Raw genomic sequence first — 20,706 nt, 5'->3', positions numbered from 1 at the left:
GTGGCACTGGTAGAGGATTTCCAATGCTTGCTCTCCTGGCCAGTGTGTATGACTAGCCACAGATGTCTATGAAGGAGAGAGCTTTTTCTCAAGACAATACAAAAGTAACACCGATCCATGCAGTTGCTTACCAATTAGTGGCAACTGAGAGGTCACTGTGAGCCCAGCCAGGCCCCATGATGCAGAAAGTTAAGCAACATCAAGGGGGTACTTCCCTTCAGGGTTTTCAAGAAGACTGTGCCACCAGCAACATCCACAGTGGCACAAAACTTCATCAAACAGCACAATGCCTTTAAGGCACTCTCCAAACAGACTGATCTGTCCAAGCATCCAACCTACAAAAACTAACCCAGGGTAACTGATGGAGAAATTTCAACATTACCATCTTCAAACCTGCGTGCAAAAATCAATTTGTCTTGACCATCTCTAGCACAGAGAAGCAAGTATATTTTGATAACCATCTCCACCCACCTGTAAAGAAGAAAAACATTCACCAAACTAATACTCCAAATACAGTATTCTGCCTCAGAGGAAGAAACGAACAGCATGTGACATGTAATAACATCCTTTAGCATCTGTCATACAGAGAAACAACTCTGCTCTGGTAGGGGCACAGTAAGAGCTGCTGCCACCATCCCTCTGCCGTTGGCAAGGGCACCACCTATTGTCAAGCTACCTGAAACGTTCCACCAGCAGACACATTTAATTATGCTTTAATAATTTGAACTGAAAAACTGTTTGTCTCAAGCAATATTTTTATCACACTACAGTTTTCAGTCGTGAAGTTCAAATAATTTTCCTAAGTACAGACAAACTACGATATCCTATTACTCTTACTTAAATAAGGAGACAGACTCTCAGAAATCCCCAGGGTGCTTTTGAAGAGCAAACTCCCAGCTGGAAACATAAAGGTGCTCAAGACAATCCCAGCACTCAGGAAAAAAGGGCATGAACTGAAATAGAAGCTAGTGAGTCAGGATGGACTGTTTTAGCAAGGGTAGGAGTTAAGCTGCCTCAAGACAGAAGGCAAGTCCAGCAGCAGCACCTCCACTTTAAAGCATCTCAATTTGAGAGACTAATGCTCAAGCTGGACCTTGAGCCACACTGCCAGAGCAGGAAGACCTATAAGTAAAGAGCATACAACCAAGACATTTACCAATGCTGTGGTCTAATAACCATGGCTCAGGGTCAGCCACGTCACATTTAAAGTAGCATCTACCAAGCTTTCATGTGTTCCCAAAACCTGTTTTCCCTGCTCTCTTGAACAGCTTATGAGTTAGGGCTTTGCTGTGGCAAAGCACAAGCCTGACTTATTTCTACAGTCAACCCAAGCTGCAAGGCAATGAAGCCATAGCAATGATTCTGCAGGAGTCATCTTGGGTCACAGCAAGTTGTCATCAAACTGAGCTAATAAAATATGTTAGACTGCAGTCAGCACTTTGGTCTCATTCCACACTTCCAGGACAATACACAGGAAAATACCTGCACCTGACCATAGTGGGGCAGGCTTGGGAAAACCCAGGCTTAGCAGCTCTGCACCCACCATGCTACAGCATTGTGCTCCCTCAGGATCTGGCCTCTCACTGTCCCTGCCTACGGGCTCTTGCTAAATGAGGTCTCTCCAGAACACTTCCCTCCCCCAAACTCCCATTGTTGCAGAGGTCAGACCACCCCTCCCCTTGACACACACTACTGCTCTCACTCTCCCGTGAGTAAGCTAGCCTGGAATAGCATCTCTTCAGCTACTTCAGGTCAAAAAAATATCTGAAACCATGACTCTCGTTTTCAGTGATTTGAGCATTCAGCTCGCACTTGCACCACTGAAATTCAGGCCACAAATCTGTTCCTTTTTATGCCTGCAGATGGTTGCTTCGTCTCCCTACAGATGGTATCCTGAAGCCAAGCAAGTGGCTTTCACGCAGAACTCTAAGACTACTATTTAAAAAAATTTGATACAAGCTGAAACATAATTTTTCAAGGAAAGACAGAAGTCTACACTTGTGACAAAAATCCTTTATTAAACTAGATTTTGTAAATTCCTTTTCATATTAGAAATTTTAAATGCAAATTACAAAACTATTTCAGTAAAAAACAAAATTATAGTTAACAGCAAAAGTACAACTTTATACAAATAAAAAAATCATTTTTTATTTTAGTTTAAAAATAGAAATTTGTATCTTCCAATGTACTGGTCCTAACAGCTTTTACAATTGGTAGCTGCAATACTAGGTTTTTTCACATGCATATTTACATCTAGTCATTTAATCCTCTGCAGAGTTTATTTAGCTGAAATAGCCTGAACAGTTGGGCTTCGGTTGGGTTTTGAGGGGGGATGTACCACATGATATCAAAAGCAAAAGCCAAAGTCATTAAGTATTGTCAAGGTATCCTGAAATATTTTTGAAAATAAATTTTTGCCCTACTACTTTCACAATCAACTGAAATACTTTTTAACAGTCTCATAACTTCAGATGACTTTCTTCATTGCACCTCTGGCCTCTTCTTTATTTTAACTAAGATCACTCATCACAAGCATTAATTTTGTATATTAAAAAATTATAATTTTCCTAAATTAAAAAGGGGTACCTATTAAAATGTTTTGTAAAAGAAGACACAACAATTCACATATTAAAGGCTACCATTCATCACAATCACATGCTGTTGAATAGAATAGAAGGTGGTACACAAAATAGGTATTTTAACAGTCACACATTATTTCAGAGTGCTGGTGGCAATACTGGTATTTTAATTTTAAGTGCAATATACACAATTTACACAATACCTCAAGATTCTCATGGATTCTCACCGATGTAACTGCAAGAGACATCAGAAAGGCTGGAACTTCTAAAATGCAACCTACTTTGAAATACCATTTTGAAATAATTATATTTCAAAGAATTAATCTCAGAATACATTATAAAATCAGAGAAATAGTGTTGTTTTTCTGGAATACTGGCAAGTAGCTGAAGGCATGGAGATCCTTACTGATAAAACTCTACTTATCTACTACTCTGTGCACTGATCTTCTAGCCTTTTCTGTATCCAGCTCAGCACAACTTTTAAGCACGTGCTCGAGATCCTTCAGAGGATCATTGTATTTTCTCCGAGTCAGAACTGCAATGCCTTGTTTTGAGTTGCTGAAGCTGGTAGAGGCTCTGTCATTTTCAATAGAGGCAAGATTGGTTCTGCCAGTGTTATGATTTTAAGCTATCATCTCCATCAAAGTTCAGATTCTAGGTGAATGACCAATCTACACTGGGCAGGGCATTCAGAGAATGTTAGTGAACCTCAACCTGTACCCCATGAAGGCAAATGAAGAAAGGGAGAGAGAAAGGTATTCTAAACTGCTCTTGAGCTGTTTATTTCTCTGCTGTCTTTGACAGACTGGAGAAAAATTCTCCTAGCACTAGGTAGAGCTGATTTTACCCTGAACATTTTTAATGTATTTATCCAAATAGGACTAAGGGATGAAAAAATAATATGAAAGGACACTGAAGCTCACCAGGAACAGGTCCTTTCTGAAAAGTCCTAGGCCACTTCCAGAGACTGTTTATGCACTTTTAATTCTTTAATCTCTTTTGTCCCCTTTAGCTTGCACTTTTAGCGTGCCGCGGTAATTTTGAAAGAGGCTCAGGAAGCAGCAACTTCAAAAATATTCCCGAGCACATCGGTCAGAGTATTTTCTGGGGAAGTGAGAGTCAAGTGCAATCATCATCATTCACTTGCTAAGCCAGAAGAAGGCAAAAAGCTGTGTTTCTCATCTCCAGGGTAAAGTTGTCAACTAGATTATGATGAACAGATGGGCAAGATGACAACTTCTGCTTGTCTTTTGAACTAAAATCTAAGCTGTCTTTGTCCATGTTGGGAATGGTGTGAATATGCTGACTGAATCAGGCTGCCTCCCAAAACAACCAGAAGTGCTGGCAATTCCTTGTTCACAGGCACATCTCAGTAGGGCCTGGGCACCCAAGCAGCTCAACACACAGCAGCCACCCAAGCCAACCAACAGGGACTACACTGGAAAGAGCTGTCCCAGAGAGCTGCAATTCCATTTGTTATAAACAGCAGCCCTAAGGAAAACCTGTTCAGGAACAGAAGGAAGTTTCTTGGTCCAAAACAAAGATTTTGGCTTGGCTGAGACAATTCTAGCATTTGCAACCATGTACAGCTGATGGTCTGAACTAGTGTCTTGAGGCCAAGTGCCTAAATGGCATCTCAGTCCATTTTGGGCACTGTCACAGAGGATGGAGTGTGGGTTTCACCACACAGGACATTATGCAGTGTCAGAGACAGCTCTGTTAGTGCTGTTTGGGGACCACAGATCTTTTGTATTTCACCCACTGATTCCCAGAGCAGTGCAGAGAGAAGGAAACAGAGAAAGGACACAATTCAGATGAAATAACTACCCACAAAAAGATATAAAACTTATTATGGCAGTCTATTATAGAAAAAGTCCCTTTGATTAAGTATTATTCAAGCTATTCTTCCACTTGAAATCACCTGGAAAAGATTACTGTTGAAGCACAACAAATTCATTTTTAAGTCTACCATGCATCATATTCACTGTGTATGTATTAGAGTAAATAGAGATATATTCAGGAAACATCATGTCTTTCAGCCTGTCAGCAACTTATTGCAGACACATTTTCAAGTGAAACCTATTTCTGTGGACAGCTTTTCTCACAGAAGTTCTTTGTTTATTAGTACTCATGCATACAAATTGCAGAACTTGCACACACATATGGGTTCATATACGAACTCTATGTGTATGTAGTTCCTGGATAAAATTTAATGCAAAGTGGTTATAAATAAAAAAACTCCTCACATCAATCCTTAATCTATTAATATTATTCCTAATACACAACTCACACCTGCTCTGAAAAACCCTTAGAACAAAAATTAATTTGCCTTTCAGGAGGCAAAGATGTAAATAAAAATAGCAATGCATTCTAGAAGATATTTCTATTAAAAAAGTGGTCTGATTGTTTACTGGAAACACTTGCCTAAGTATAGATGTTTATAATTAATTTTTGAAGGGTTTTGTTTGGGTTTTTTTATATTGTTTTAGTTTTTTAAACAGGTATTTCTAGATGCTGATGCAACACTACCAAAATCAGAGTAACTTTTGTACTCCCAGATATTTCAGTTAGGCAATTACTATTGAAATATTAGCATTCACTTTGATGTTAAAAATACATTGAAAATGTCTCATGATTATATTTTCTACAAGGAAATCACCGAACAATACACAGAGAATGAAGACATCGTTATTAGACACTTGTAAAGTGAAACAGTACTCCATTTGCTGCATTTAAAAAGCCACAAAGAAACTATTTTAATCCAGCAGGCAGATCTCCAAAAGAGATTGAATAACAGCATTTTCACTTTAAGAGATCAAACTAAATTGCCAAATTACCAAACACATGGCTGGCCTTCAGGAATAGGCCGTATATGCAGCTTCCTTCAATATTTGGAGAAGTTTAGAATTAAGTAAGTATAATAGAACTGGTTAACCCATCATAACATAACCACTAAAAAGACACCAGATTTTTTAAGAAACTTGGAAATACTCAGCACTCAGACGTAACTGGATTTGCAATACCGGTAGTTGCCCAGTTTCAGCCTCTTCTTTGCTCTTCTGAAGGGTTTAGCACATTCGGGTTCTGAATTACAAAATAACTTTGAACAAGATAATATGTTTTAGAGGTACAGAAACCACAGCAATCAAAATGTGAAAGGGTCAAAAGGCAGAGTAGATATGCTAAGAAGACAGTTGTATTAAAAATTGTACCTTAACTTCCCTTAAAAACATAATATATTTCTCAGCAAAATTCTTAATCTGCATTTCTGAGAACTTCAAATCCTTTTAAATATCTTCCTTATGCAGGTTCAAAAAAGGATCTATTTCACACAAAAATTTATTGGAAACATACTGACAAATCCACTTGCTCTAAATTGAGACCAGTTCCAATAAAATATCATCCTTTAAAACAGATTACAAAATACCAGTGCAGTTGTTCAAAACATGTTTTTTTTCTGTTACCCGGCAGTCATATGACACCTCAGTTTCTATATTCCTCTTTCCAAAACTCCTCAATTCAACATGACTTTCAGGCAGCCTGGTTTTATTTCTGTGAACCTATGAAACAAGAAAAAAAGAAGCTTCAACATGTAAACTATATGCAACGCCATCACCTTCAATTCTCATCAAACACATGGGAAGTGGTAAGGTTCTCAGTCAAGTATATGTGCATGTGAGAGTTAGGAAATCAGCATTATGTCCTCAAATGTGACGCTAAAGGAGGATTTTTCAGTGTCTGGAGATATGAAGACCTGGAAAAAGCAGAAACTAAGATGAAGATTTGAGAAAAGAAAAAGCTGCCCAATATTCTCGGTTATATTCATTCTGTTCCTCTATTCCTGTTCCCCTTTAATTCCCTCTTCTTTCAAAATGGATTTTCACCCTTCTATTTTGTAGAAGCCAAGAGGGAAATGGGAAGTCATTGCTGTTTTGAGGCTCATCTTCATGCTCACCTTCCTACACTGCTCTATATAAAAAGCAGCAAACACACTAGTGCCAGCCCAGACTTACTAAATTGCTATCCCTCATAAGAAGAGCACAAATGCAAGTATTGGGAATCAATAGAAAGCAGGATTAACAATTCTTCACAGTAAAGCTAGCAATCTTGAATGGAAATACGGAATTAAACTATCTCAGAGGAAAGGATCTAACATTTAACAGGTGCTACACTACTGCATTGGATTTGTGAAACAACTGACTTAATTTAATCTGAAACAGCAGACCTGTCTTAATCTGTGTAGTAGTTTAACAGCATTCTAAAACTAAACTTCAATTTTCAGTTAGTTAAATGTGGGTTAAGAAAAAAATTTATCAGTAACAAAAATCTAAACTCACCTGAAGTTGTGGCTTGTGAGGTATCTGATAGCTGCTGGTCTGATGCGAGCAACTCCTCCCTGACTATGGCTTCCTCTTCCCGTGATAACACTGAGATATGGTTTACCACCAGTCTGATGGTACTCTGCAACAGCAGGAATTGTAACGGTTAAAAGTCCTCCTCAGCAGAGACATGGCATTCAGTATAACCCTTCCACGCATCTTTCTGCAAACTCTCACTACTCATTTAGAGCTTTGTTTTCCCATGCTGATACACGTATTTTAGATACAAATATCAATTTTTCCCCATTGTGAAAAAGTCAAACTTTTAAAATCTAGGTTGCTTGCAATATGCATATTGTCTTCATCACAAAATCCTTCCAATTTCATAAAAGCTTTACTGTTTCTTCATCTAATATTCAACTGGAATTTACATTCTCTGATATAAACTTAAATTGCAAAATTAAAAGAAGTGGGTGTCATTCACTGAATTTTTAAGTGGTGCTTCTGTATTGTTTCATGTTTTATCTTAAATTAATGTGAATAAAGAAATAACATTTTATTGAATAAAGAAATTAAGAAGTAAAATATAAATCCAGCTTTTGACACTTATATCACATTATTTAGATTATCTTCTATCCACTATGTTGAAGCATGGAAATCAACAGATCAACACATTCCATGAGTTTTATTACGGCACTTAGCTTTGATAACAAAATAAATTGCTGTATTCCCAGAGATAACAGCAACCTGATGAAGAGTTTGAAAAAGAGGAAAAAAATAAACTAAACTGGATTCTCACAACTAGTCAAGATTTTCCAGTTTTGAATTATCAGTTCACATGATGTGTTTCTTCAACTACTCTCCCCAACACCGTAACTTTATTTAGGTTTTATATCTATTTACTGTTAATTCTGCTAGCAAGAAAGTTCCCAGTATTGATCTTTTTTCCATGTATGTATAGTGAAATTAACTTCTCTTTTTTTCAGATTTAGGTGAATAGCCTGAACAGAGAGCCCCTACAATCAAATTCAGCATTCCTGATATAAGTACAGTTCTAGAAATTTAGTTCTAAAAAGCATTAGGTTACAGTTTAAATTACACAAATGTCATTGCAGGAATTGCACAAGATAATGGAATTTAATTATCTCTGATGCATATTGAAAGACAAGGGTTAGCTAAAGCCACACTGAACACTTTTATATTTATACTCAGTGGACTAGCTGATTCAAAAAATCAGGTTTGTGCACCAGTACCTTGTGTAAGAAATGTTATAGAAGCATTCCCAGTGTGCTTAAATTTAGAGGGTAAACTAGTAATGCAGAAAATGTATCTTCTTACAGCATGGACACTACTCATGACATACTAGAACTCTCCACTATGAGAAAAAATGAGCTCTCAAGCAAAACTGCATAAAATTACATTTCTGGAAGCAGCAGTATTCTGATCTCAAGCAATGCTGCAAACAAACTGATAAAGAAGTTTCCAAAAGGTAGCTCAAATCTCACACTTTCATGTAGAAGTTGAAGACAATATCATCATTGTGGTTAGAATTCCAACATAGTAATTTTTCTTTTAAGATTATAAAAGCAACATAGCTGTGACAAAGCAATGCAATGGTGACACATATGTTTGTACCATCACCTCAGTTAAAAATGTCAGGAAGGACAGACCAAGTATTCAATAACTAATAAAAAAAGTGTAAAACAGAAGGAAGAAGAATATTCACAAAGAAGCAGGGGGAGGGGGGACAAGACAGAAAGCAACAAGAATCACTGTCATGTCAAAGAAAAACAATTCCATTGGGGTACTGTGAAAACAAGACAACACAAAACCTAGTTGTTTTTAGCACACATGTTATTCAAGCACATTCATGTAATGTTGTCATGTATCATGATTTCTTAATAGAAAATGAGAATAATTTTTATGGGGAAAAAATTATTACCTAAACCCTACCTTCACTTTTTTCCTGCAGCACTCTGGACAACTGATTCACAGCTTCATCCACATGAAGACCATGCAAATCCAACACATTCATAGGCAGCAAGGAAGTATTTACTCTCTCAAAGATTTGCACAGCAGCAGCATGGTTAGCTTCTTTCATCTTCTGCTCATGAAGGTGACCCTTTATTCATAAGCACAGTGACTATTACACACTGAGAAACAATTTAAGCTCCACACCACTCAGTGGTTTCAAAAGTACAGCACTGGCAGGGTGCTTTTAGTTCAAGTTTGAACCAGTAACATTTATAATTCTAGCAGAACTTCTGCAAGATGCTCAGTGAGACCTACACATAGGAAGATTTAATGAAATCTGTTTGTGAGAAACTACTCAAAGCTGGCACAAAGAAGACATTATAACAAAAGCCTTACAAGGAGAAAAAAAAGTCAGAAAAGGCACAAAATCACAAGATCTTTACATAAGCTAGAAAGTTACACTCCATACTGAGTGGAAAATTTCCTAACAATAGATTTTTATTTCCGGCATGTATTTTGCTAAAATTATAATAAAACAGTGTCCAACAGAGAAACTATCCAACAGATTAGGAAAAGCCTGCTGACTGTTGTACTTGAGGTTAATTCTTCCAAACACATTTCCAAAATTTCGGACAAGCCAATGGTAAACAACAACAACAACAACGACAACAACAATACCTGTAATAATAATAATAAATGCCCATTATCTCTCCTAATACTTTTGACATCTTTTATGACTGACAAGGTCAGTAAATCCATTCTGCAATGAGGGCAAGGAGCAGTACAGTTAGTCACCTTACAAAGTGAACAAGTACCAACTCCTTCCCACAAACCTTGCAATGGTAATATCAGAGATTAAAAAAACAAATTATGTCCTTGAAGATGTGTAGGCACAGTCTGAAAAGGAATGGAAGATTTAACTCTGGGTATTGAACTGAGAAAGGCTCAAGAGAACAAAAGTGAAAGTCTGTCACACTTTCTTAAAATGGATTATCTGAAGTGTATTAGTGTCAGACCCAAGACAGCAGCTCTGTAACTCACTTGCAAAGGATTCCCAGGACAAAGGCTACCAAGCATAAAGTATGTTTTAGGAATAAAGATAGCTTAGTTTGCCTTATTATTACCTAAGGAAAATACATAATAAATAAATTTCAATAGATAGTATTTGTTCTTATGGATAAGAACAAAAATAAGACAAGACTTGAAATTATATTTCTATTTAAAATCCACCTTTGTCTCAAAACTTCAAGAATATATGAATAAAAAACATAAAAGATTCTTTATAAAGACTGATAATCAGTACTTCCTACATGCACAGTAACAATCTAAACATTTAGTGTTATACCAGTTGCATGAAAGCTTTTTTGAAAAAGCAAATTCAAGTGATTTATTATTACGTTTTTATTCTGTCATAATACAATTCAAAGTTTAGAATTAAATGCTTCTATGTGAATTCTTACCAAATTTTTATATGCTATTAGATCAGGGGAAAACTACAGCCTTTGAAGATATTTGTAACAGATTTTTTAAGCGTGCCAATGCACAGGAACTTTGATTACAAGAAATGAGTCTTAAAACCAAGAGTATGATCAATAGCACTGATCAGCAGTACTCAAGCTGGTACATACTAAGAAATGTGCCTGAATCAAGACCAAAGAGCCTGTGCTCCAAGGCCAGATCATGCAAGACCGATCAGCAGCAGATCTACACTCTATAACCAGATGTATTGTGAAAAGCATGACATACACACCTCATTTATCCCAACCCAATACAGACTGTAGCCATAAAGACAGTCAGAATGAAGAGGTGAAGACAGCAGGCAGTAATCTTGCCCAAGACTTATGGAGGATGAAGCAAGCAAGATTCTGTGGCAAAAGATGACATCTTAACACCTGTCTGATTCCTATAAAGTACAGAAGATGTGTCTAAAAACAGTTCAGCACCAACATATACACAGGATTCAAAAAATTATGTTTGTTGCAGTCCAAGTCACACTCCAGTAAACCTTGCCAGACCACTTGGACACACATCTTGGTGTTTACAAGGATATAATGTGATGTGAGAGAGATCAAAGACAAAGAAGTATGTGTGATTAAGCACTAGATATCGCCTTTCATGAGGTCTTGCACCAAATTTGATTACGTTGGCTTCCTGTGCCAGCATCATAATTAGCGGAAGCAAATTTACTAGTGATTCTCAATATAACACCCAGGGAGCAGCAACCAAATTCATCAAGTCTTGTAGGCGTGATGTTTTCCTCATCACATCCAATCAGTGTTTAAGTGCCTCCCTAAGTTCAGATGAAAAGCACAGTATTATTGTTTACCTGATGTGCATAAAATGCTGCCACAGGCTTCATACCCATGCGATAGGCCTCCCCAGCCTTTTTCAAACATTCTTGTCTCTTTTGCTGGTGACAAAAAGCTTCTGCTCTTAAATCATCATATTGTGGATACTCAAAGTCTTGAAACATTTCACATAAAGGATCATCCTCTTCCTTACTTTTTTTTGCCTGTAGGAATTTGCATTGTTCAAGTTATGGATGCATTGTAAGGTGTTTTCATTAGCATAGTTTTGGCTATGTTTGTAACTATGGTTAAAAAAATGAAAATACCTTCTTCTCACGGTTCTTTGAAGCACTGTAGGAAGAAGCAATTTCATTTTGCTGAACACTTTCTTGAGCTATAACTGTTTTTACAGGATCTGCCTCCAGAACACAGTTCAGAAACTGTTCAGTTTGCTCTAAAGAGTAGCTGTAAAGGAGAAATAAAATCTGTGATGTTACAAATATATATTAATAGTTGCTATATTTATCTAAACTCATTATAACAAACCTTGATACTGTTACAGAGCTAGCTTACAATGAAAATAGACACTGAAATGGAATATCCCAGCTTATTAAAGAAAGGTTTGCAGACTCCTTGTAGGGCATTACTGGCATCAACACACAAGCAGGCTTGGTCGACTGAAACATAACCAAGGGGCACTTGAACATTAAAAGGAAAATGACACACTGAAATAACTGCCTCCTACCTTAATCAAAGAGATATTAATAAATGCTGCTCTTTGCAGTGGGTAAGATAGTTCACCTTAAATCTTTTCTGGTCAGAGTTAGATAGTTCCAACTAATTTAAAACTAGCTAAGTTTTCTAAAACCCTAATGAGGAAAAATCCTTGTATTTTTAGTCAAACTTTATTATCAACTTTCATTACGACATCAGTCGCCAACGGCTTTCTAATAAGCCCTTTTTCTTCTTTATTCTTGCTCTTTAGTAAGCTAACAAGAGCAGACTGATCAAAAGTAAAGACAGATTTTGGGAAAAGTAACACTATGAGGACAATTTAGAATGTGAAAAATGAGACAGTGAAATGTTCGAATTATAGAAATGGATGAAGGATATATTTTAAACAGGAAAGATTTTTATAACAACCTGGACCAGAAGCATGACTGACAAGTAGGTATGCAAGCCCATATGTAGAGACAGACATTCGAATGGCCAAGGATAAAAAAAGTGTTTCTCTTGAAAAAAAAAGTTCACTTCTCAGAAACTTAGATTTAAGAAGGTAGACACATATCCCAGAAACATAATGCAGAAGAGAGAAAGAGAATGTCAGTAGGAAGAGATGGAGAGATGGCTCATTCCTTCAGAGCAGCTGTAGTAACCAGGGAAGTACTCAGGTAACACCAGCTGATGGTAGTATTTTCCTCTTGGGCAGATGCCATTTCCTGTGAACCTACTATTACCACACCCAGCAATTTTTCCTACTAGATTTAAACCTCAGCTCTTGAGAAAATGTGCAATTCCACTGACAGTCAGTAACTGCTCAATAGCCAGAGACATTCTTCTCCCAGTGAAAGAAAACTGTCTATTCTGCCCTAAAAAGAAATGTGTCTAAACTGAGAGTTTTTATACCCTTTTTGCCTTTAAGAACAGCTAGTTTTGCCCTTATTTATATTAACAAAAAGCGCTACTTTGGAAAAAGCCATTGTTTAGCAGTATCTTAGCTCTCAATATTTATGACTGTAACTGAGTACCATTTTTACAAAGAAGTAAAATGATTTCTTACTTGTTGTCCCTGAACACATCCATTAAGAAATTTTGATTAATAGTTGGAAACATCTCAAAAAGTTGCTTCTCCTTTAGTTTAGCAGCACAGTCTTTTCTAGCTGTAGAAGGAACACGATTCTACCCAGAAGACAAAAGAAATATATTACAAGTTCTTGATTAGAACAAAATACAGTAAAGGGGGAGCCAATCCAACTTTGTCATTATTTCTTAAGATTAAAAAAGTACCTATTCAGTTGGTATGCACCCACAGCAATGATGTGCCGTATCAGCCTGCCACACTGATCAGCATAAAAGACAGGTGAGTTGTATTAAACACCACTGCAGTACTTCGCAGTCTTTTGAAGTAATGCAGCTGGAGCTCCCTCATAATTTGGACAAAGTGAAATGAGGATTTTTAGGAGGGATTTAAGTTTTGGAATTTATTCCCTGCCAGTCCATCTAGTCCAGTGCTAAGCTTATGCAAAGTTCACCTCTTCTCTCTATACTGAAGGCCTGGGGTTGAAACAACACTATTATTAAGCAGCATAAACAGTTTTGGTTTGATGTATCTGAAGCTGTATCTATTATATATATTCCTACTTGTGCAGTCATCTGAAAAGAGCCTAGAATCAATTGGACTGATCGTTCCAATAATCAGATTTTTTTTTTTTAAACTAAAAATGTGGTCAAAGTAAAGCCAAGCTCTATGAATCCAAACTAAAAATAAAGCTGTGGACATGACAGTAGTTGCTATCAGTAGAGCACATACATGCAGTTCAAAGAAAGAATCCACAAGCCATTTTCAAAGTACAGGCTAATTCAAAGAACTTTCTACACCAGTTCAGAGCTCCTCTACTTGAAGACAGCTGCTTATCAGAGATTATTACAAATAAGAATGCCTGTTCTGAACATCGGTGGGGCAGCAGAGGGCAGTATCAGGCACAAGCCGAACAGGCAAGGGTATGGGAACTCTGTGTGGAAAACAAAGAACTAGTAAAAATCTACTAAAGAGTTACTGTTTTCTGAGAAGTGGATACAGAACCTTGTTTGAGATTAACCTCAAGTACTTATTCTAATGTCTCATCTGTTAGTAATTTTGTGAGTTCTCCTAAAAAATATATTACAACCAATTCAGTACACTTCTAAACAAACAAGGCATGGAGCCAACTACAAACTTTTTTTGATATTGCTGTCACAATAAAAAGCATGGAAGATCACACTGATCTTTGGTTTTAGCTGAGCAACCAAAAAACAATTCAACCAAACACAAATACTAACCTGGATAGTGAAATGCAGCACGATCTGTATGTGAACCAATCGAAATATTACACTCTAAATGAGACTGTACTTTTGAAATAGAACTATCTACCTTAAGCAAACTCCTGTATCACAGTAATCAACAATACTAATTGGCATGCATTTGTCTCACAAATTGATGCTGTGATCAGCAGCACAGGGATAAGTCACCAAATAAGACATATTCTATTTCACTAACAGTAATGAATCTAAACCACATTAAAGAAATGGTGCTATCCATACCAGGTCCTCTCTCTCCTGCATCGCTATTTCTTCAGAAATTATTTGCCTGAGAGAAACTTTCTGAATCTGAGCATTCCAGTGGTCCATAAATGGAAAAACGTCTGATGTTGCTGGGTTTTTTGTCGGTATATCATTAGATGTGTCTGCAGCCAAGCTCAATTTTTTATTCTGTATTTTGCTGTCTGCATTCTGAGATAACAGCACTTCCGAGTCATCTGTATCTATCTGCTGAATCACTGTTGGACATTCAAAAGCAATAAAAGTAGAGTGACGAAAAACTTTTTAGCTCATATATACATGCAAAGCCAAAATAATTAAGACAAGTTTTTCAACCTATACAGTTTGAATTTTGTTAAAACAGGATTATTAATGCTAAAACAGAAACCAATACATTGCTTTCATCTTCTTTGCTTCCATTTTCCAAAGACTGTCTGATCATCTTAATCTATTTCGTGAAACAAAAGAAAACCATCACACTTCTTCACCATATTTTCAAGTGCTAAGACATATCTTTTTACAGCTGTAAACCACCTTGCACATACATTAAGTGGGGGATTGTTTACTTTTACAGAAGAGTCACTGACTCATATGTTTACCTGCCTTTCTTCTCCAACTTAAGGACAGATGCTTAACAATCTGGTTTTATGCTTCAACAAGTTAATGTTAAGTTAATGCCAACAGCATTGTTTGGTCACAAGTTTGCACCCACACTGCAATCCAAGTCTGCAGTGAGGTTCTGCAATAGAAGGACATTTCTTCTGGCAATGAAAATTGGATTGCAAGAGACATTAACACTTTTTCAACAAGGCATCCATCTTCCTGCTACAATCACCTCTAATGAACAACATGTGGATGTTGTATTCCTGACCTCCCTTCCTCACCTGCAGAAACCTTACTTTGCTAGTAATTCTCTGGCTGCTCCTTCTCTTGCTTCCTTTTCTTCATAATTCCTACCAAATAGCTGTCTGCTTCAACCAGAGCTTAAGTTTTCCAAATGACACAAAATTATAGGCTTTATCTGGAACTAGTGATTCTGCTTATAATTAACTTCTCTCCCCTCCCCCACACCATCATAAGAGATTGGTAAATGGATTCAAAGGCAATAAAATTTAGCCTAATAAAAAAAAGTCATCATTTTTCAACAGATGGAGTATTTGCAACCTTAAGTTTCAAATAATTAAATACTTTTATAATGAACATTAAGTACTTTTACAATTAAAAGAAATACACAACATACCTTCTGCAGACAACTTACAAGATTCATCTCTCCTCTGACGCTTCTAAATAAAAATAGTAAAATCATGAATGTTATAAGTTATGAATTTTGCAGGAAAACTTTGCAAGTGGTAGCTTCTAATTAAAGCAGTTTCAAAATAAGGTCTCACAATATTTCTCAAAGATTCAGTACTTTAAAAGAAATATATTTAGGAAAAATAACTATGAAGTGAAATTTATAAGCTAGAATTATTTAGAATATATAGAATTATATAAAATACATTTATTATATAGAAATTTCTAAAAACACATCAAACCAGAGAAACATGCCCCACTGCTAAGACTTCATAGTCTTAATTATATAAACCAAACGAAAATTTTGCCAAAAGGCATTCCAAGTTTCACAGAGCTGTGAAGGAACACAGGTTAGGGAACTCATCTCAATTACTGCATGCAGAGATGTTCTGTATAGAGAATAGTTCATAAAATAATTCTTTTTACAGGTCAAAAAAATAAGTATTTTTGGCCAGTGGAGTTTTTTATCAATCTTGTAGTGAAATTGGGCATTACGATCCTTCTTTTTTAAGAATCTTGTTTTCATGATGAGGCACTCATGATATCCCCTAAAACGTCTTTCAATAGCTCCAGTGATTATGACATATTGATACACACCACACATTTTACGAACTACTATTACGTTTTATCATTGTTCTTGCAAAGGTAACACCTTTAGACCAAAACATATGGAGACAAATGGTCTGACAAAATACAGGCATGCCACACTGTATCATAAGCAAGAAACCTACTGACCAGAATAGATTCTTTCCATTTTTCATGAATCACTTTTGCCAAATTCAGATCAATATGAACCACACAATCCTCAACAGTTAGTGATCCTTGTGGAACAAAGAGAATATATTCATTAAAAGCATTCTATAAAAACTTATGTAAGCAATTAAAGTACAGTATCCTAGACTGGTTAATTTTAATTTTGGAGATTCTACATAAACTGATCATGCCTGAAAAAAACATATAAACAAGAAAAAAAAAAGCATTTCACAGAAATTATTTTCAGGTGTTCAAAAATACTGATAGGGTAGGAAAGAAACAAGTTAACATTAACTGTATATTGTTAATGACTACCTGGATAACTGTATTTTTCCCCATTTTCCATTTTTCTAGCAGACCCTTATTTTACAAAGCTGTTGTTAATTGAAAACAACATCCATGAAACTGTGATTCCCCTATTCCACTGCAACCCACGTGGCAACTGCTTTTCTTTACAACATACCCACCACAGCCCAACAGCAGTCACATCCCTCCTTTCCAACACACAAACTCAGAGAAAAAAACTCAAAGCATCCCCCCAAACTCTAAAAGAAACAGCAGAAATTATCATGGTACCATAACAAAAGCTCTTTTTCCTTAAATGAGTGTTCCTCACCCTTTCAAAACTAAAAAAAGCAAGATGTATGGATGTGTCAAATAAAAACTTTGGGCTTACTTCAGACACAATAAAACACTTTTCTGCTATAGAAAACCAACTTTTTTTTAAGGAGGTAGGCATTTAAGGCAAAGAGGCCAGCAATCAAACCCACCAATAAATCAGGTATCCAGGGTTTCACATAAAGCAATCTTCAAGATGAAAGGCAGAAACATAAAAAACCAAAAAACAACCAAGAAAGTGTGGGGGAAAAAAGAGAGAATAACATCAAGCTGTATATTCCTGTTTTCTTTTTTCCTTTTTCTATCACTCTTTAACTTCTGAGATGCATGTTCAAGATGCTTATGGCTTCCTTAACCATAATATGACAGCAGACTTGTCCGTTGACATCTTTTAAGTACACAGTCACATTCATCTCCCTTAACCATCCATCTTCTTGTCCCCCAAGTTAACTGATGCCAACAGGTTTTTTTCCCTTTCTTCTTTCCTAATCAGCCACAATTAGCATATTCCTTATCATCTAAATATCTCTTCAGAGTTTAAATATAAGCTCAAAGGCCTGTTGCTCAGAATGCAAATAAGCCAGTATATTTTCTTTTTATTTTGAAGTATGTGCATGTACAAAAAGACAAAGGGAGAAGGTAGCACTATGGCACTCATATCTTATGCCATGCTTCGTTCAGTTTCATTTCTGCATTAACAACATCAACCACTAGTATCATGAGGAATTACAGGGATCTATTCCCTAAAAATCAAGCATGAAGGGAAAAAAGCACAGGCAAAGAAAGAAAGCTTTCCTATCCAAATCATCATACCTGCATCAATGCCAACAGGTCCAAATATCTCTTTCAGCTGGAGTGCCAGTTCAGGAGGCAATGTTAGTTCTAGGCAATCTATACTGAAGGCTGCATGTGATGCTGGTATAGGGCTTTGTCTCTTGGCTTTAGTTGCAGGCCAGCTTGGAGTTTTAATTTCCTCTTTACCACCTATCTCCCTGGAATTCTTCTGAGTTTCTTTATCCATCTCCTGTTCTTTATTGCTCCTAGGACCAACCAGAGATGCACGATCCATTTCCAGTAACAAACCAGTCCCTTTGGAATTTTCAGCACTGCTTTCTGAAGGGTTACTGTCACTTTCATTGTTTAATTCAGATGTCAAATTGGTAGAAGTTATGTTAGGATCATGAGGCAAACCTGCATCAAGTTGTGAAAGTGATGATTTATTTACAGTTTCTTCAAGAGGACTCTCACTCTCTCCCTTCTGCTTTCCTGAAATGGACAGCTCAATGACACCTGCTGCTGAGCTGCTTGTGTCAGTTCTAGGGGCTGAACCCACAGAATTTTTCAGTTCCACTGAATTATCCAATGAGGTAGCAGTGAATGAGTCAGACACATCAGTACTTGTCACAGCTGTCTTGGCAGCCCTACTTTCTGCAATGCTGAGTGATGAGTTCTTGCCTTCTAAAGCCTCAAAGATATCACCTTTCCCAAAAACTTGTGGGGTTTGTTTGCAGTCTTTGAGAGTCTCATCATAGTTTGTACTTGCCTTGAAATCAAGGTCTGCGACCACTGGCTCGGCTTCACTTACCTGAAAGCTTTCAGTGTCAATAGCTTTACATACCTTTTCATCAGAGTCTAAGAGTAGACCTGTGGCCCAGTCTATATCTTTGTTACATCTTTCATACAAATCTTTCAAAGCTTCAAATGAAACAGACTCAAAGAGCTTACAGAGCGTATCTAGTTTTTCAGACTCATCAATATTGATAAGCTCACTTTCCTCCACAAAAGTACTTTTATCATACATAACTCGATAGGGTATTTTTTCCTGAGAATCCGAGGCATTATCCATGCCTTTGGGTTTGAAGCCATCTAGCCTGCCATGCAATATTTTTGTTGTCTCAGGAAAAAGCATTTTCTTCTCTAGTCTCCACAGGAGAGCAAAGTCCTGTGATTCAGTTTGTGAATGGCAACTTTTTTGCCTACATAAGTTTATGTCCTGTATCTCTTCTGCCACATTAAGTTTAGACAAGTGGTCCTCTTCTCTGGGATGCAGCAAGCTGCTGTTCGTAAAAGTGAGGGCTAATTTGTGATGTTTCCTTGCTCTCTTACTTTGCTGGGATTTTTCCTCACTTACTGTTTCACTAGCTGCTATTTCCTCTTGGTGCACAGGTAAATTCCTTATATCTTGTTGCTCTTCAGTGTTCACAGATGACCCAAGAATCACATGCACAGTTTCAAGAGCATTCATATTAATGTTGTCTTCAGTATTTTTGTCTTCATCATACTGATTTAAATTTGTCTTTCTCACTCTCCTTGACCTTTGTTGTCTCTGTTCTAATGAGGCTGAGACAGGCCAATACCCTAACATTTGCAGTTCTGGTGTAACCTCATCTGAACTAACACAGCTACAAGGTAGATTTTCATCCTCATGTCCTTTCTCAGAAGTGTATGTCTCAGGCAGGCTCACTTGCTCTTTACCTATCTCAGAATGCTGCTGATTGGGAGTTTCACCTTCCTTATCACTCTTCCGAGGAGATTTTTCCAGTCTTCTAGATCTTTTGACTCTCTGTCCCATTGTTTGTTCCATGGGCCAGTCACCCAGAAAGTTTAGTAGTTCTGGTTTTCCAGATGCATCAAAAGCCAAACTGCTTGGTTGCACTGTGTTACTCATTTGTGTTGATTTTGGTTCCAATTGTTCAGCTGCAGTTTGAACTTTGAGACTGTTGTTATCACTGTGTTCCTCAGCTCCACCTGTGTGTAAGTTCACAGTCTCTTCAGTTGGGATCACATCAACCTCATCCATTTCTGCTTCAGTATTTTTTTCTGGTTTTAATCCCTTTTCTTCTTTCTTCTCCAAAGGCAGCTCTTTTTGGATGCCATCTGATAAATTAATTTCCAAGTCATCTCGAACAGGGCTGTTCTCAGAATTGTGTTTCACCAAGTTATTTTCCATTTCATTTTCCTCTTTCTGAAAATGCTCAGGATCACAACTACTTTCTAATCTTAAAGAAGCATGGGGAGAAGTTTTATCAACTTCAGCTAATTCAATAGGCTCCACCTCAGAAGCAAAACATTCTTCTTCCTTTACATCAGAATGTGCCTCTCTCTTTCTGAAAGACAAATTGGAATGAAATATAAACCCATTTCAAACCTTCTTAAAGCATTTGTCCATATTTTTAACTCCAGTTAGAACTAGGGTAGAGAGTTTAACCTAGTTAGACTTATAGTGAGAGGAAAACAAATTTATGACTTAGCTGTAAGTCCAACACTCCTCAATAAAAAAGGAGATAAAGATGAACTTTCTTTACTAAGTGCCCCCTTCTTACTAGAGCACAGAGCTATGAATACTTTCTCAGGAGTCAATGTCTACCCATCCCATTTCCAGCATTCAGTTTTGTATCAAAGCACTTTGCTGCCAGACATTTCCTCATTCAGATCAGTAAGTCTGGTAAACATACTTTTATCTAATGACTGTTGCTCTCTCCTGTTGGCTTAATGCTAAAGACAGTCTAGACATGAACTAGGAGAGAATGTGCCTTTTCTTGTCAAACCATTTTTCACAATCAACTACATTCCATTAATTATCAT

General features: G+C 36.9%; 1 protein-coding gene across 6 annotated transcripts in view; it reads right to left on the bottom strand.

The window, feature by feature from the left end:
- Nucleotides 1-1,998: 1,998 nt before the first annotated feature.
- N4BP2 (NEDD4 binding protein 2) overlaps nt 1,999-20,706 on the bottom strand; it is a 35,396-nt gene continuing 16,688 nt past the window's right edge. For 5 of the 6 annotated variants that reach the window (XM_088056370.1, XM_014262359.2, XM_014262368.2 and 2 more), the window contains 10 exons: nt 17,935-20,228; nt 16,486-16,571; nt 15,698-15,740; nt 14,461-14,696; nt 12,941-13,059; nt 11,487-11,625; nt 11,199-11,384; nt 8,852-9,020; nt 6,917-7,040; nt 1,999-6,139 (listed from right to left, as the gene is read on the bottom strand). In XM_088056370.1, the coding sequence (XP_087912496.1) occupies nt 6,094-6,139; nt 6,917-7,040; nt 8,852-9,020; nt 11,199-11,384; nt 11,487-11,625; nt 12,941-13,059; nt 14,461-14,696; nt 15,698-15,740; nt 16,486-16,571; nt 17,935-20,228 (3,442 nt within the window). In that variant the 3' untranslated portion in view covers nt 1,999-6,093. Of the gene's footprint in view, nt 6,140-6,916; nt 7,041-8,851; nt 9,021-11,198; nt 11,385-11,486; nt 11,626-12,940; nt 13,060-14,460; nt 14,697-15,697; nt 15,741-16,485; nt 16,572-17,934; nt 20,229-20,706 lie in introns of those variants that run through there. The other variant, XR_015772662.1, reaches the window with a different exon arrangement.

This window comes from Pseudopodoces humilis, chromosome 6, assembly GCF_049639895.1.
Source record: "Pseudopodoces humilis isolate 2021_Gansu_Grassland_sample_001 chromosome 6, ASM4963989v1, whole genome shotgun sequence".
Taxonomy (NCBI): domain Eukaryota; kingdom Metazoa; phylum Chordata; class Aves; order Passeriformes; family Paridae; genus Pseudopodoces; species Pseudopodoces humilis.
The sequence above is the reverse complement of the archived record's forward strand: the minus strand, read 5'-3'. Positions and strand labels throughout refer to the sequence as shown.